General features: G+C 41.4%; 1 protein-coding gene across 1 annotated transcript; it reads right to left on the reverse strand.

The window, feature by feature from the left end:
• Positions 1-1065: 1065 nt before the first annotated feature.
• LOC143746228 (uncharacterized) lies at positions 1066-13965 on the reverse strand. Its single transcript, XM_077237994.1, has 10 exons — positions 13882-13965; positions 11710-11800; positions 6040-6068; positions 5552-5573; positions 5367-5452; positions 4576-4719; positions 4057-4250; positions 3466-3569; positions 3270-3385; positions 1066-3185 (listed from the first exon to the last, which is right to left on the reverse strand). The coding sequence occupies exons 2-10, from the start codon at positions 11777-11779 to the stop codon at positions 2994-2996; spliced, it is 957 nt and encodes a 318-aa protein (XP_077094109.1). The 5' UTR covers positions 11780-11800; positions 13882-13965; the 3' UTR covers positions 1066-2993.
• Positions 13966-15673: the final 1708 nt, after the last annotated feature.

Below are 15673 nucleotides of genomic sequence, written 5' to 3' on the forward strand. Positions count from 1 at the left end.
CTACAAGCATGCCACCTCAGTAACGAGAACACACCTGCGATGGCCTGCTGAGAACTGTCAAGAACTCGTCAATGTCCCGGAAAGCGTTGTCGCCGTCCAGGCGGTCAAAGACCAAGTTGATCAGGCCTGCGTTGTTCAGCGCGCCGGATGTCAGTGTCAGTTGAGCGACCTGAGAAGCGCTCAGAATGTCCAGCTCATCAAACTGCAGGGGACAAAATCAACAACAACGTTTGTAGAAACAACATGCTTGCACAAAAAACAGTCACGGGAACGGCTGCATAGCCGGCGGGCCACTCACGCTGACAAAGCCCTCGTTGAGCACGCGCAGGTCTTCGAAATCCACGTAGATGGAGAACTTGCCAAAGCTTTGCTCAAGCCAAGCGCTGAGGCTGGCGGTGTTGGACCCACAGCTCGACCCTGAAATGACAGCGCGCAGGAAAGACTCGTTAGGAGAGACAGATGTTGACAGACACAGAGCAGCACTGTCTTCTAGCACACGAGACCGAGCAAAGGGCTCCACTGGACCTACCGTTTGCGTGGCTCTGCTTCAGGTAGCCCACCAGGACCGGGGTGAGTTGTCTCGGCGAATCAATCTGGTCAAAGACGCTGTTCAGAGCCCCAACGCTATATTGGAAAGATCAAATCAAAAGGAAGGTAAGGGTGATGCCTCTTTAACGTGGTTTGGCCACCACTCGCAATAAACCAGCTCGAGAAATGCCCTCGCGCTTTCAGTGACAGTGCCACGAGGCCCACTTTACAGAGCTGTGGAGCATTTGGGGAGCGCTACGTACATGACGTGGTATGCGTTGCAGTCTGCGTGTGATGTTGTTGCCTGTAGCATCTCTGCAGTCAAGCTGGGCAAGAGAGGAGTCAGTTTCACAGTGAACCAGGAAACCCAGTCGTGGGTTCCAAAGCCTTCAAAATGAAGGCTGATGATGTCGAAGGCTCGACTCATCATGATGTCCCTCACCAGAGGATCGATGTCCAAGGCCTAGAGGAAATGACAAACAAACAGAAAGGGACATTTCCGTCAGACGCTGCATCCTGAAAGACTTTTGGGGACTCTTTTTTTATTGTTTTTGTTTTTTTGCCACGCAGAGTAACACTTCTTCAAGCTTGCCGCCTCAGTGTTGAGAACATACCTGCGATGCAAACAAGCAATATTTCCATCTCAAAAAGTAATTTCCTTAACAGTATATTTATTCACTTTGATTCTTAGTTAAGACACAATGATGCAGAGATCTCTCCAAGATTACAAGAGGAAATCCTGAAAGAATCTAAAGATAACAGCAAAAGAACTCCAGCAGTTATTTAATTAGCAGATATTGGACAGCTCGCAAAAATGGTTCTCATCTGAACAAGCACAATGTCCAAGCTTAACGAAACTTGACACATAGACAGACAGAGAGTTTTGTAAAATTCCACTAATAGAGGGTGCTATATTTGTTTTAACTAGTAAGGCTGCAATGTGATAGAATGAAAATGCCTGTTTCTTTGGAGTCCTTGCTTTAAACATGTTCAAGAGTAAATCTTATTTTTCTGATAATCTTTAAAGTTTATCCAGAAATCGAAATTGTTTTAAAAAATACTTTTTCAAACTCATCCTAGGCGGTCAGATTCCCTCAAACCATGGCGTGTAACATCCCCAGACCCTCATGACCAAAGGTTATCAAAATAATTTTGATTGGTCAAAGCTTTGCGATGATATAAGTTAACCTGTTAATGGCCAGTTCCACTTTTTAAATATAGAACTGATCATTATATTTCCGACAAAAATTGTTGTATATAGAAATTTTACTGACAACATGCCAATATTTTATTTGAATTCAACCTCTAAAAAACATGTTAAGGACATGCGGAGAGCAACCAGACATGCATTATAGTTTGTGTTGAAGACATGATGCATTATAGCTGAGAATCTGTATTAATTTCTTTGTTTAAAACAAATGTTCTAATAACTCCGCAGCAGTGTGTGATAGAATCAAAATTATTTTTATGATTACCTATAAACTTTAGCTAACTTGTACTTTAATTGATCCAAAGCTGAACATGCTCACACAACTTGGCGTGCATCATACCTAGACCCTGATAACAAAGTTATCAGAAGAATTTAGTTTTTTTCAAAGCATTACATAGACATAATTTACCAATTGGTCTAGCGATGACCATTCGAGCAAAACATGCTACAGTCATGGTCAGAATTGTTGTTACCTTTGGTAAATGTGATCAAAGGAAGCATGATGGAAGGAGCATCATGGTTTTACATTGCTTCACTGCCTCAGGGACTGAACACCTTTCAGTTATTAAAGGAACAATGAATTCAAAAGTGTATCAAGACATTTTACAGGAGAATGTCAGGACAGCAGTTCATGACTACAAGCTTTAGTGAGGTTTAAAGAGGGCTGTACTATCAGGACAACCCAGAAGTGTTGATAAACAAACAGATTTGTGGGGAAAGATGGTCCAAAATTGGTCAAAAGTTTTGTTAGCAGCTACAGAAAATGTTTGGTGAAGGATATTGCTGATAAAAGTAAATCTATAAGTTACAAAATTTCAGGGTTCACTTACTTTTTACACCCTGCAATGTGAATGATCACACAATTTCTTTGATATTTTTTATTGTCTCTTATTAGTTTTGTAGATCATTCTGGTGAATGATCATGTTTGCGTACTGTATGGACACTACAAGACACCGTACCGGAGGCAGTGCACATGTGCATTAGTTTTGCCTGTCCTGCCAGGTTGCTAGTATAGCTTGTTGCCTGTGGCTGTGTAAGTTCATATATATGTTATCCTGCAATTATCATAATTGTGTACATTTAGTTAGTTTCTTTGCTGCATTAAAAAGTTTCCTTCTTAATTTTTTGATTATATATTATTTAAGTATGACCTTGATGTTTTGTTCTGCCCCTGAATAAACAAGAGGAGTATTGCAATATTGTGGATTAAACTCAACTTAAGTTCGATCAACAGAATTATGGCGTTCTGTCCAATTAGGACTTTAGTGAGATGATTTTTACCTGAGATTGAATTAGTGTCCAGAAAAACGCATCAGTATTCTGGAAAGCATCACCTTCCTCTAGATGGTCAAATATGATGTTGGTCAGATTGACGCTGTTCAGCGCTCCAGAAGTCACAGCAAACTTCGCCACTTCAGACGGACTCAGTGACCTTAACAAATCCAGCTGCAAAGTACAAGAGTCATTAGCCAAAGCCCATGAGCATCACAGCTGTTATTTGCAGTTATTTGCAGGACTCAGCTCACTCACAGGGAAATGGCTGTAGAGCGTTTGCAGTTGACTGCCAGTCGCATATTTAGAGAAGATCCCAAAATTCCTCTGCAGCCATTCATTGATTCTGGTGATCTTTGAAAAGCAACCTGGATCTGAAATTGAACATTTGGCACAGTGACATGCAATCCTCCATAAACCCCTCCAACACACTTGTGTGTTAATGTGTGAGTACCTGCGGTGTCTGTCCTGGACAGGTACGAGTGAATGAGATGAGTGTAGATCAGTTTCTGCTGACTGTCTGTGATCAGCGATTCCTCCCTGCTCAGGACTTTAACTCTGTGCATTCAGAGAGAAAGAAAAACACATGACTGTATAAGCACTCACTGTATTACGAGTTATGAGTATACACTGCAGGTCAAAAGTTTGGAATGATTAAGATTTTTTAATGTTTCTGAAAGAAGTCTTTTCTACTCACCATGGCTGCATTTATTTGATCAAAAATACAGTAAAAACAGTGATAATGTTAAATAAAAATATAATTTAAAGCTGTAATTTATAGCTGTTTTCTATGTGAATGTATTGTAAAATGTCATTTATTATGCTGATTTGAAACATTTATGATTATTATGAATGTTGAAAACAGTTGTGCTGCTTCAGATTAATGTGGAGATCATCATACACTGCCATTCAAAAGTGCCATTCAAAGATCTTAAATATTCCAATCTGCAGCCAGTGTGTGTGTGTGTGTGTGTGTGTGTGTGTGTGTGTGTGTGTGTGTGTGTGTGTGTGTGTGTGTGTGTGTGTGGTGTGAAATGTCATGTACATCAGCTGGAAGGATTGACAGGTGAAGCTCATCTGGCTCAGTCGTGTCACGATCTCCTCAGTCAAATATGGCAGAACCGGCAGAAACTTCAGATAGAGCCAGTTCTCCACAAACGCCAGATTGAGGACGCTTGTGTCCGTGAGATCGTCCAGAGAGGCGAAGAGATCAGTCACACTGACGTCAGTCTGCGGGTTCTGGAGAAGAAGAAGAGGAGAAGAGCAGTGATTCAGAGGCTGTGTGTGTGTGTGTGTGTGTGTGTGTGTGTGTGTGTGTGTGTGTGTGTGTGTGTGTGTGTGTGTGTGTGTGTGTGTGTGTGTGTGTGTGTGTGTGTGTGTGTGTGTGTGTGTGTGTGTGTGTGTGTGTGTGTGTGTGATATGGGTAGGGTTAGGGATAGGGCCAGTGTAGGGGGATAGAATATACAGTTTGTCCAGTATAAAAACCATTACGCCTATGGAATGTCCTCACAAATCACAAAAACAAACATGTGTGTGTGTGTGTGTGTGTGTGTGTGTTACTAACCAGCTCTCTGGAGAAGCTCAGCGCTGACTGGATGATGTGTGTGAGCTGTGTGTGCAGTCGCTGTAGTTTAACACTGGAGATGTTTCTGTCATCCGTCACGACACACAGCGCCTGAGTGCTCATGCGGCCCGCGGCTCTGATCACCTAAAGAAGAAAAAACATCATTATACTATCACTTAATCTCTGCTAATACTGATCACCTGAGACAGGGAAAACCAGCGTTACTATCGCCAGCAGCAGCCAGTTCACCCTGTAGCCCAAGACTGGTTGCCCACTGAAGCTAAGTAGGGTTGAGCCAAATTTGCCCCTTGACCTCTGTCCATCATGGCCTCCTAATCATCCCCATATAATGATTGGCTTCATCACGGTCTCCTCTCCACCAGTAAGCTGGTGTGTGTGTGTGTGTGTGTGTGTGTGTGTGTGTGTGTGTGTGTGTGTGTGTGTGTGTGTGTGTGTGTGTGTGTGTGTGTGTGTGTGTGTGTGTGTGGTGTGTGTTCTGGCGCACTATGGCTGCCGTCGCATCATCAGGTGGAGCTGCACATTGGTGGTGGTTGAGGAGATTCCCGCTTACATATGTGAAGCGCTTTGAGTATCCAGAAAAGCGCTATATAAATGTAACGCATTATTATTATTTATTATAAACCCAGGGTTACTATCACTGACTCAGAGTCTCAATCTTTGCTATCACTGACAGTTGCTGATCTGCTTCATTAACATGAACCCAGTGTTAGTGAGGTGTTCTAGTGATGAATGAAGTGTTTATGAGGTGTTTTAGTGATGAATGATCTCACCGCTGAGGTCGTGTGGTTCTCCTCTGCCGAAACACAGGTTTGCATCGACACATTCACAGTCCTGTCTAGGAGAGGCTCATATTCTGCTAGGAAACAGAGTGTTCAGATCAGATTATTCTCTTCAGGCACAACACAATTATGCTGTTGCTTCGATATTGAGATGAATATATAAAAAAAAAACTTACTGTTGAAATGAATTGTGATGTTCTAAAGATAAAACACATTTGGATATTGGAATGATGCCGTATCATCCAGTGCAGTTTATGATCAGAAGGAATAAATGAAAAGATACGAGTCATTCATGTAAAACACTAAATCAAATATTCTATGTAAATGCATGAGTTAATAATGAAAATTATATATAAAGATGTGGGAAAAGTTATATTAAATTATATTATGTTTAATAATAATTCAATAGAAGAACTGTGGCGACTTCTGGAACAACCGACCTACAAACGGCCTTAAATCTGAATTTAGTTAACAGAAGATAAATGATAAATAAAAACTATTGATTAGTCGCATTACTTTTCTTCACTTCACATAAATGTTGTGCAAAAGTGCCTCAATCTTTTGACAGTTTTCCAGCATCATGCAGAAGTTTCCACAGTTCTGTGATTCAGGCGTTTCTTTATCATTATTATCATTATTGTTATTATGTATTTGCTCTGCTCACCTGTCCATGCAGCACTGAAGTACAGCAGCCTGAGGAAAAGATCAAATCAATCATTCATTTCTTTATTTATTGCAGCAGAAACAAGGTTTCGTTCATCTTATTCTGTCGCTGGTATAAAGCCTCGTATACTGCTCATGGTTCTTCATTTATGCCTGTTCATTAATGCTGAGAACTGAAGAGCATCTTCCATATAACCATGCCACATTATTTATTTTTATTCTTTACAAACAATGAAGAGATAAGCAGCATTACAAAATATTCCAATGAGTAGTCATGCTGTATTTAATCTAACGGCATGAATTCTGGTGCATAGACATTTTCATTTTGGGTAAATTATTCCTGTAAGAGCTGACAGAGCCAGGATGTTTCTTAATTCAAAATAAGCAACATTTGAGTATGTTCTTTGTGCACTTTGTTAGCAGATCAGTAAATCAGTACTTTTAACTTCCTCGTTTAACATCATCTCACTCAAATCCTGCTGTACTGAATATGACTAGTTCACTTATATGGTTTGACACTGGCAACAGTTGAATAACTGTTGAAGAACCAGCTGAAGAATCAGCAGAAGAACCAGCAGAGGACCAGATGAAGAATCAGCGGAAGAACCAGAAGAAGAACCAGCAGAAGAGCCAGAAGAAGAACCAGCTGAAGAACCCACTGAAGAACCAGCAGAAGAACCAGATGAAGAATCAGCTGAAGAATCAGCTGAAGAACCAGCAGAAGAACCAGATGAAGAACCAGCTGAAGAACCCACTGAAGAACCAGCAGAAGAACCAGATGAAGAATCAGCTGAAGAATCAGCTGAAGAACCAGCAGAAGAACCAGATGAAGAACCAGCTGAAGAACCAGCAGAAGAACCAGCTGAAGAACCAGATGAAGAACCAGCTGAAGAACCAGAAGAAGAACCAGCTGAAGAACCAGCTGAAGAACCAGCAGAAGAACCAGCAGAAGAACCAGCAGAAGAGCCAGAAGAAGAACCAGCAGAAGAGCCAGAAGAAGAACCAGCTGAAGAACCCGCTGAAGAACCAGATGAATAACCAGATGAAGAACCAGATGAAGAACCAGCTGAAGAACCAGCAGAAGAACCAGATGAAGAACCAGCAGAAGAACCAGCTGAAGAACCAGCAAAAGAACCAACTGAAGAACCAGCTGAAGAACCAGCTGAAGAACCAGCAAAAGAACCAACTGAAGAACCAGCTGAAGAACCAGACGAAGAACCAGCTGAAGAACCAGATGAAGAACCAGCAGAGGAACCAGATGAAGAATCAGCAGAAGAACCAGCAGAAGAACCAGATGAAGAACCAGCTGAAGAACCAGCAGAAGAACCAGCAGAAGAACCAGATGAAGAACCAGCTGAAGAACCAGCTGAAGAACCAGTTGAAGAACCAGCTGAAGAACCAGATGAAGAACCAGATGAAGAACCAGCTGAAGAACCAGCAGAAGAACTAGCAGAAGAACCAGCAGAAGAACCAGCAGAAGAACCAGCAGAAGAACCAGCTGAAGAACCAGATGAAAAACCAGCTATGAAGAACCAGCTCAAGAACCAGATGAAGAACCAGATGAAGAACCAGATGAAGAACCAGATGAAGAACCAGATGAAGAACCAGCAGAAGAACCAGATGAAGAACTAGATGAAGAACCAACAGAAGAACCAGCTGAAGAACCAGCAGAAGAACCAGATGAAGAACCAGCAGAAGAACCAGCAGAAGAACCAGCAGAAGAACCAGCTGAAGAACAAGATAAAGAACCAGCTGAAGAACCAGCAGAAGAACCAACTGAAGAACCAGCTGAAGAACCAGCTGAAGAACCAACTGAAGAACCAGCTGAAGAACCAGCTGAAGAACCAGCAGAAGAACCAACTGAAGAACCAGCTGAAGAACCAGCTGAAGAACCAGCTGAAGAACCAGCAGAAGAACCAAATGAACCAGCTGAAGAACCAGCTGAAGAACCAGCAGAATAACCAAATGAACCAGATGAAGAACCAGCTGAAGAACCAGCTGAAGAACCAGCTGAAGAACCAGAAGAAGAACCAGAAGAAGAACCAGATGAAGTACCAGCTGAAGAACCAGCTGAAGAACCAGCTGAAGAACCAGAAGAAGAACCATAAGAAGAACCAGATGAAGAACCAGAAGAAGAACCAGAAAAAGAACCAGCTGAAGAACCCACTGAAGAACCAGCAGAAGAACCAGATGAAGAATCAGCTGAAGAATCAGCTGAAGAACCAGCAGAAGAACCAGATGAAGTACCAGCTGAAGAACCAGCAGAAGAGCCAGAAGAAGAACCAGCTGAAGAACCAGCTGAAGAACCAGCAGAAGAACCAGCAGAAGAACCAGCAGAAGAGCCAGAAGAAGAACCAGCAGAAGAGCCAGAAGAAGAACCAGCTGAAGAACCCGCTGAAGAACCAGATGAATAACCAGATGAAGAACCAGATGAAGAACCAGCTGAAGAACCAGCAGAAGAACCAGATGAAGAACCAGCAGAAGAACCAGCTGAAGAGCCAGCAAAAGAACCAACTGAAGAACCAGCTGAAGAACCAGCAAAAGAACCAACTGAAGAACCAGCTGAAGAACCAGACGAAGAACCAGCTGAAGAACCAGATGAAGAACCAGCAGAGGAACCAGATGAAGAATCAGCAGAAGAACCAGCAGAAGAACCAGATGAAGAACCAGCTGAAGAACCAGCAGAAGAACCAGCAGAAGAACCAGATGAAGAACCAGCTGAAGAACCAGCTGAAGAACCAGATGAAGAACCAGATGAAGAACCAGCTGAAGAACCAGCAGAAGAACTAGCAGAAGAACCAGCAGAAGAACCAGCAGAAGAACCAGCAGAAGAACCAGCTGAAGAAGCAGATGAAAAACCAGCTATGAAGAACCAGATGAAGAACCAGCTCAAGAACCAGATGAAGAACCAGATGAAGAACCAGATGAAGAACCAGCAGAAGATCCAGATGAAGAACTAGATGAAGAACCAACAGAAGAACCAGCTGAAGAACCAGCAGAAGAACCAGATGAAGAACCAGCAGAAGAACCAGCAGAAGAACCAGCAGAAGAACCAGCTGAAGAACCAGATAAAGAACCAGCTGAAGAACCAGCAGAAGAACCAACTGAAGAACCAGCTGAAGAACCAGCTGAAGAACCAACTGAAGAACCAGATGAAGAACCAGCTGAAGAACCAGCAGAAGAACCAACTGAAGAACCAGCTGAAGAACCAGCTGAAGAACCAGCTGAAGAACCAGCAGAAGAACCAAATGAACCAGCTGAAGAACCAGCTGAAGAACCAGCTGAAGAACCAGCAGAATAACCAAATGAACCAGATGAAGAACCAGCTGAAGAACCAGCTGAAGAACCAGCTGAAGAACCAGAAGAAGAACCAGAAGAAGAACCAGATGAAGAACCAGCTGAAGAACCAGCTGAAGAACCAGAAGAAGAACCATAAGAAGAACCAGATGAAGAACCAGAAGAAGAACCAGAAAAAGAACCAGCTGAAGAACCCACTGAAGAACCAGCAGAAGAACCAGATGAAGAATCAGCTGAAGAATCAGCTGAAGAACCAGCAGAAGAACCAGATGAAGAACCAGCTGAAGAACCAGCAGAAGAACCAGCTGAAGAACCAGATGAAGAACCAGCTGAAGAACCAGAAGAAGAACCAGCTGAAGAACCAGCAGAAGAGCCAGAAGAAGAACCAGCTGAAGAACCAGCTGAAGAACCAGCAGAAGAACCAGCAGAAGAACCAGCAGAAGAGCCAGAAGAAGAACCAGCTGAAGAACCCGCTGAAGAACCAGATGAAGAACCAGATGAAGAACCAGCTGAAGAACCAGCAGAAGAACCAGATGAAGAACCAACTGAAGAACCAGCTGAAGAACCAGCTGAAGAACCAGCTGAAGAACCAGCTGAAGAACCAGCAAAAGAACCAACTGAAGAACCAGCTGAAGAACCAGCTGAAGAACCAGACGAAGAACCAGACGAAGAACCAGCTGAAGAACCAGATGAAGAACCAGCAGAGGAACCAGATGAAGAATCAGCAGAAGAACCAGCAGAAGAACCAGATGAAGAACCAGCTGAAGAACCAGCAGAAGAACCAGCAGAGGAACCAGATGAAGAATCAGCAGAAGAACCAGCAGAAGAACCAGATGAAGAACCAGCTGAAGAACCAGCAGAAGAACCAGCAGAAGAACCAGATAAAGAACCAGCTGAAGAACCAGCTGAAGAACCAGATGAAGAACCAGATGAAGAACCAGATGAAGAACCAGATGAAGAACCAGCTGAAGAACCAGCAGAAGAACTAGCAGAAGAACCAGCAGCAGAACCAGCAGAAGAACCAGCAGAAGAACCAGCAGAAGAACCAGCTGAAGAACCAGATGGAGAACCAGATGAAAAACCAGCTATGAAGAACCCACTGAAGAACCAGCTCAAGAACCAGATGAAGAACCAGATGAAGAACCAGATGAAGAACCAGCAGAATAACCAGATGAAGAACCAGCAGAAGAACCAGCAGAAGAACCAACAGAAGAACCAAATGAAGAACCAGCTGAAGAACCAGCAGAAGAACCAACTGAAGAACCAGATGAAGAACCAGCTGAAGAACCAACTGAAGAACCAGATGAAGAACCAGCTGAAGAACCAGCAGAAGAACCAACTGAAGAACCAGATGAAGAACCAGCTGAAGAACCAGCTGAAGAACCAGCAGAATAACCAAATGAACCAGCTGAAGAACCAGCTGAAGAACCAGCTGAAGAACCAGAAGAAGAACCAGAAGAAGAACCAGATGAAGAACCAGACGAAGAACCAGCTGAAGAACCAGCAGAAGAACCAGCAGAAGAACCAGCAGAAGAACCAACTGAAGAACCAGATGAAGAACCAGCTGAAGAACCAGCTGAAGAACCAGCAGAATAACCAAATGAACCAGATGAAGAACCAGCTGAAGAACCAGCTGAAGAACCAGCTGAAGAACCAGAAGAAGAACCAGAAGAAGAACCAGATGAAGAACCAGCTGAAGAACCAGCTGAAGAACCAGAAGAAGAACCAGAAGAAGAACCAGAAGAAGAACCAGATGAAGAACCAGATGAAGAACCAGAAGAAGAACCAGAAGAAGAACCAGATGAAGAACCAGCTGAAGAACCAGCTGAAAGAGTTGAAACTGTTGCTGGTGAATAGAATATCAGAGCGCACTAACAAACCCGCCAGCAGAGGGCGCTGATGAAGAGCTGAGAGGAGAAGAACACGAGCTTGAGTGTGTGAGACACGCCAGACACGAGGCCAGTGGGTTTATGGAGCGAGAGAGTGAGTGAGTGAGTGAGTGAGTGAGTGAGTGAGTGAGTGAGTGAGTGTGTGTGTGTGTGTGTGTGTGTGTGTGTGTGTGTGTGTGTGTGTGTGTGTGTGTGTGTGTGTGTGTGTGTGTGTGTGTGTGTGTGTGTGTGTGTGTGTGTGTGTGTGTGTGTGTGTGACTGAGTTTCTGTGGCGCGTGTGAAGCTCCTGAAGAGCTGAGAGGAGAAGAACACGAGCTTGAGTGTGTGAGACACGCCAGACACGAGGCCAGTGGGTTCATGGAGTGTGTTTGTGTGTGTGTGTGTGTGTGTGTGTGTGTGTGTGTGTGTGTGTGTGTGTGTGTGTGTGTGTGTGTGTGTGTGTGTGTGTGTGTGTGTGTGTGTGTGTGTGTGTGTGTGTCTCTCACCACAGAAGAGAACAAACAGGATTAGAGCATCGTTTCTGAGCAGTTTTTTTCTCGTTGTTGGCGTCATCATGTTATTTCATGGTGTTTATATCTAGAATGACACCAGCAGATATTCAGTCAACATTTTTTACTGTCATTATATGTTCTGCACAGCAGTTCACTAAAGTTTGTATAATAAATTATCATTGCTTTCGTGAGTTAAATGAGAGACTAGGACCGGTTTCACAGACAGGGTTTAGATCAGGGGTCTCCAACCTTTTTGTGTCCGAGGGCTTCCTCAAGGGATAAAATAATCTAGAAGGGCTATTTATTATACATATAACATGTTTTTTACTTCACCTTTACTTTTCACCATCATATGCAAAATAATAAAATATCTTGATATTCTGGTTCAGATTTACAAGAGTTTAAAAGAAATTCAACAATTCCAGAAAAATTATGAAAATATATATTGAAATATGTACATTTATAATTTTCTCTCTGAAAATCACATTATTTAACTGCCACACAATTTTAGGAGTCATTTTTATCACCACAATGCCAACAAGAAGTGTTTGCTTTTGTCTCATAGTAAAACAAAAAAGCTTAAGTCAGGATGCAAATGTACATTTGTTTAAATAAACTACAGCTGTAAAAAGTGTGAAAACCTATTTTTTTAAATATTTAAATATTCTGACAGTGCAACTGAGTTGTAACTGGACAGCCCTTGCTTCTGTTTTTTATTTGCTCATTAAAGTTTACCATTGTTCTTCCATAGTATCATACATTTGTAGATTGTGCTAACCCAGTTAACAATGCATGACTCTTCACCACCACAGTAATAAAATGTTTTGATTCTCTATAAACCTATTGCATGTGTTATCAAAAACAGTAGCCCAAACATTTAGTATAAATATAAATGCTAAATAAATAAATAAATGCAAAAAAAGAAAAAAAACTGCCATAACTTCTTAACAAGCACATTACTGCATTACTCCAAGACATTTGACTATATTCATATAACAGCATTTAATATGAATATATACAGGCACATTTCTGCCAAAAATGTTTGTTTTACTACTGTAAATTCATAAGTTGTGGAGTGAAATGTCTTCTAACTGGTTCGTTCCTGGCATGTTTCTTCTGTTTTTTGCGTCAATATGTTGAGATTATCAACGCTGTTTCATCTGGCTTTAAACTAGTTTAATCACATAGTCATCTGTGTGTTTATAATAGAGATGCTGAATTGAAATGGTTCTCAGAGGATGGCGCAGCTCTGTTTAATAAAGTCTGTGTGCTCGAGATCAGCACCGCTGCTGATAATGCTCCGCACACTTCAAACAAGTTAGCCATTTGATGTTTCTCATACGCAACGCAAATGACAGCGCATAATCAAAGATTTTTGTGTAATTTTGTAGGGGCAACAGTGCACATTTTTAGTCACACGGCACGAAAAAAGGTCGCAAAATGATAGCATTTAGTCGAAGTCTGGAGCCCCGATTTACAAGTTGAGGCTATATACAGAATGTGCTTAGCGGACACCACTGGTTTAGATTGAGCCAGGATTAGATCTTAGTTCAATCAGGAGATTTAAGTATCTTTTATAACCATGCCTTAGGAAAAAAACACATAACTGGTGTTCATCTTGAGACAAAACAATGGTACTGACATATTATAAGATCTGCTTTCAGTTAAAACAGCTCAAACATGCACTTTAGTCTGGACTAGTGTAAGCCTGGTCTGTGAAGCCGGGTGCAAAGTATTTTTACATGATTGACTGGGAGACCAGGAATATTTATTATTTATCAGATTTAAGTGAAATAGGGTTAAGGTTAGGTTGACCATTTAAAGCATATTGAAATATGCACTTTTTCTATAAATCCATATACTGTATTAATCGTCTTATTTAGCGAGGACTCATCAAATTGTTAAAAAAATACATTTATGATGTAACAAAAGATTTCTATTTCTATAAATTAAGGCTGTGCTTTTGAACATTATTTGTCTTTTTAAGATGTATTCAAATAGAAAATAGTCATTTTAAGTTAATAATGAAATAAAATGTGTATTTCTAACCGAATAAATGCTCCCATGGTGAAAATATTAATCTTCTTTCTAAAACTTCAACATCTTCCTGACCCCAGAATAATGCTCGCTAATGAACTTCATGTTGTTAGTTGTCAGTTAAAGTACCTCTGCTTGCTGAAGAAACATCGGTGAATAAACAGCTCCTTTTCTCAGACGAACCAAGAAAATTAATGTCTGACGAAAAAAGATCTGTAGAAAAAGATATAATAAATATCTCCTGATGATATATCATAACTCAATCAGTTCAATTTATGCTCTCTGTATACATGTTTCCTGTATTTCCTGAATTCCTGTTATTGAAATTATGTCATAAGCAATTTACAATATTTAATAAATTGTAAATATAATCCTGTCCATACCCCAGATCTTTGTCGGGTTTTACCTTCAATATTGTTTGGAGTCGTAGTCAGAGATGTGAATGAGCTGGAGGCGAGATCTCTCACCTGTAAGCCAGTGTGTGTGTTGATTTCTGTGCTATTTTGTGTGTGTGTTTGTCAGGTATGAAGTCTGACCTGCAGGCATTCTTGCATAAATATTCATAAGCACTGACACACAGTAACACGTCGACGCCCACAGGAGAATATCACAGCTTCAGATGATCACATGACAGCCCTGATCCAGGGTTTCTGAGGTCTCGGGATCCTCCAGACATCAAGATCATGGAAAAGTTTGGGATAGGCTTCAGTCAGTCGCCTTTATTTATATTGATCTTTATACAATACAGATCGTTTCAAAGCAGCTTTACTGTGAAAACTGGAAAATAATGCATTTCATCTGTTGTTCAGCTGAAGTCAGTTCAGTTTTTCAGAAAACAGTGATGTCATTGCTCAGTTCAGTTCTCATACAGTCAGATCAATAATATTGTAGAATATTAAGTGTCTCTAACTAATGAAGCCAGAGACAGAATGAAGGAAAACCCTTGGAGAGAAAGCAGACTCTGCTCTGGCCAACGAACCAGTCAGACTTAAAGACGACTTGAGAAATCTACCAGCAAACATTATAAATCATGCCATACAAATCATACAAGTATATACAGTATATAACGCAAAAGTATTGCTATAGCATGAAATATGATCAGTCCTCTGAAATGACATGAATGGATATTTCAGCTTGCATGGACCAACCTGTTCTCTCTGTTAGTAAATCATGTTTGACATGTGTCGTTCCCTTCATCAGCTGACAGAAACACACCACATTTAGTGGTTCTTCCACTAAATAAAGCTAATGTAAATCGTGAAAGTGCGGTACTATACCAGAACATCTGGACGGATGGAAACAGAACGGATCAGACTGATATTGTGTGCCTGATGAAGGTCAATAAACAGAAGAGAAGAAGACATTATCCTTCTGAATGACCGTCAGACATCACTCAATAATGTGGATATAAAACGTTGTATTTTCAGTCTCTGAACAAAACAAGCCCCTTAAACACACTAGAGTTTCATTCAGAAGGTTTGCATGTTCCTCTGGGCTTTATTTCAGCGCTTACGGTTGGTTTCAGCAGAGATAAAGCAGGATCTAAGTGCTGAAGTCTTTACTTACAAATAAACTCAAATCTTTACAAAACAGATTCTCAGGAACAACCAATCTAGTAATGATGTAGAACTGACAAAGACCTGAACGAAACACAAGGCTTAAATAGACAGCAAACAGAGGAACTAATGAGACCATCGAGACACACCTGGGGCCTGTACCATGATGGTAGTTGAACAAACTCAGGGTTACATGATTAGTTTAGAGTTGACAAAACCAAACCAATCTAACCAGGCTTTGTTGGTACCATGATGCTGATCATCAACTTTCTCTGTCAACTCAGGCTTTGATCCTGGGTTTAGGAGTTTAAGTGTGACATCAGTAGCGAACAACCAATCACATGTTGATAGAGTGAAACTGAGAT

The sequence above is a fragment of the Siphateles boraxobius genome, unplaced genomic scaffold, assembly GCF_051911475.1.
Source record: "Siphateles boraxobius isolate OS27281-9 unplaced genomic scaffold, OSU_SipBor_1 10, whole genome shotgun sequence".
NCBI lineage: Eukaryota > Metazoa > Chordata > Actinopteri > Cypriniformes > Leuciscidae > Siphateles > Siphateles boraxobius.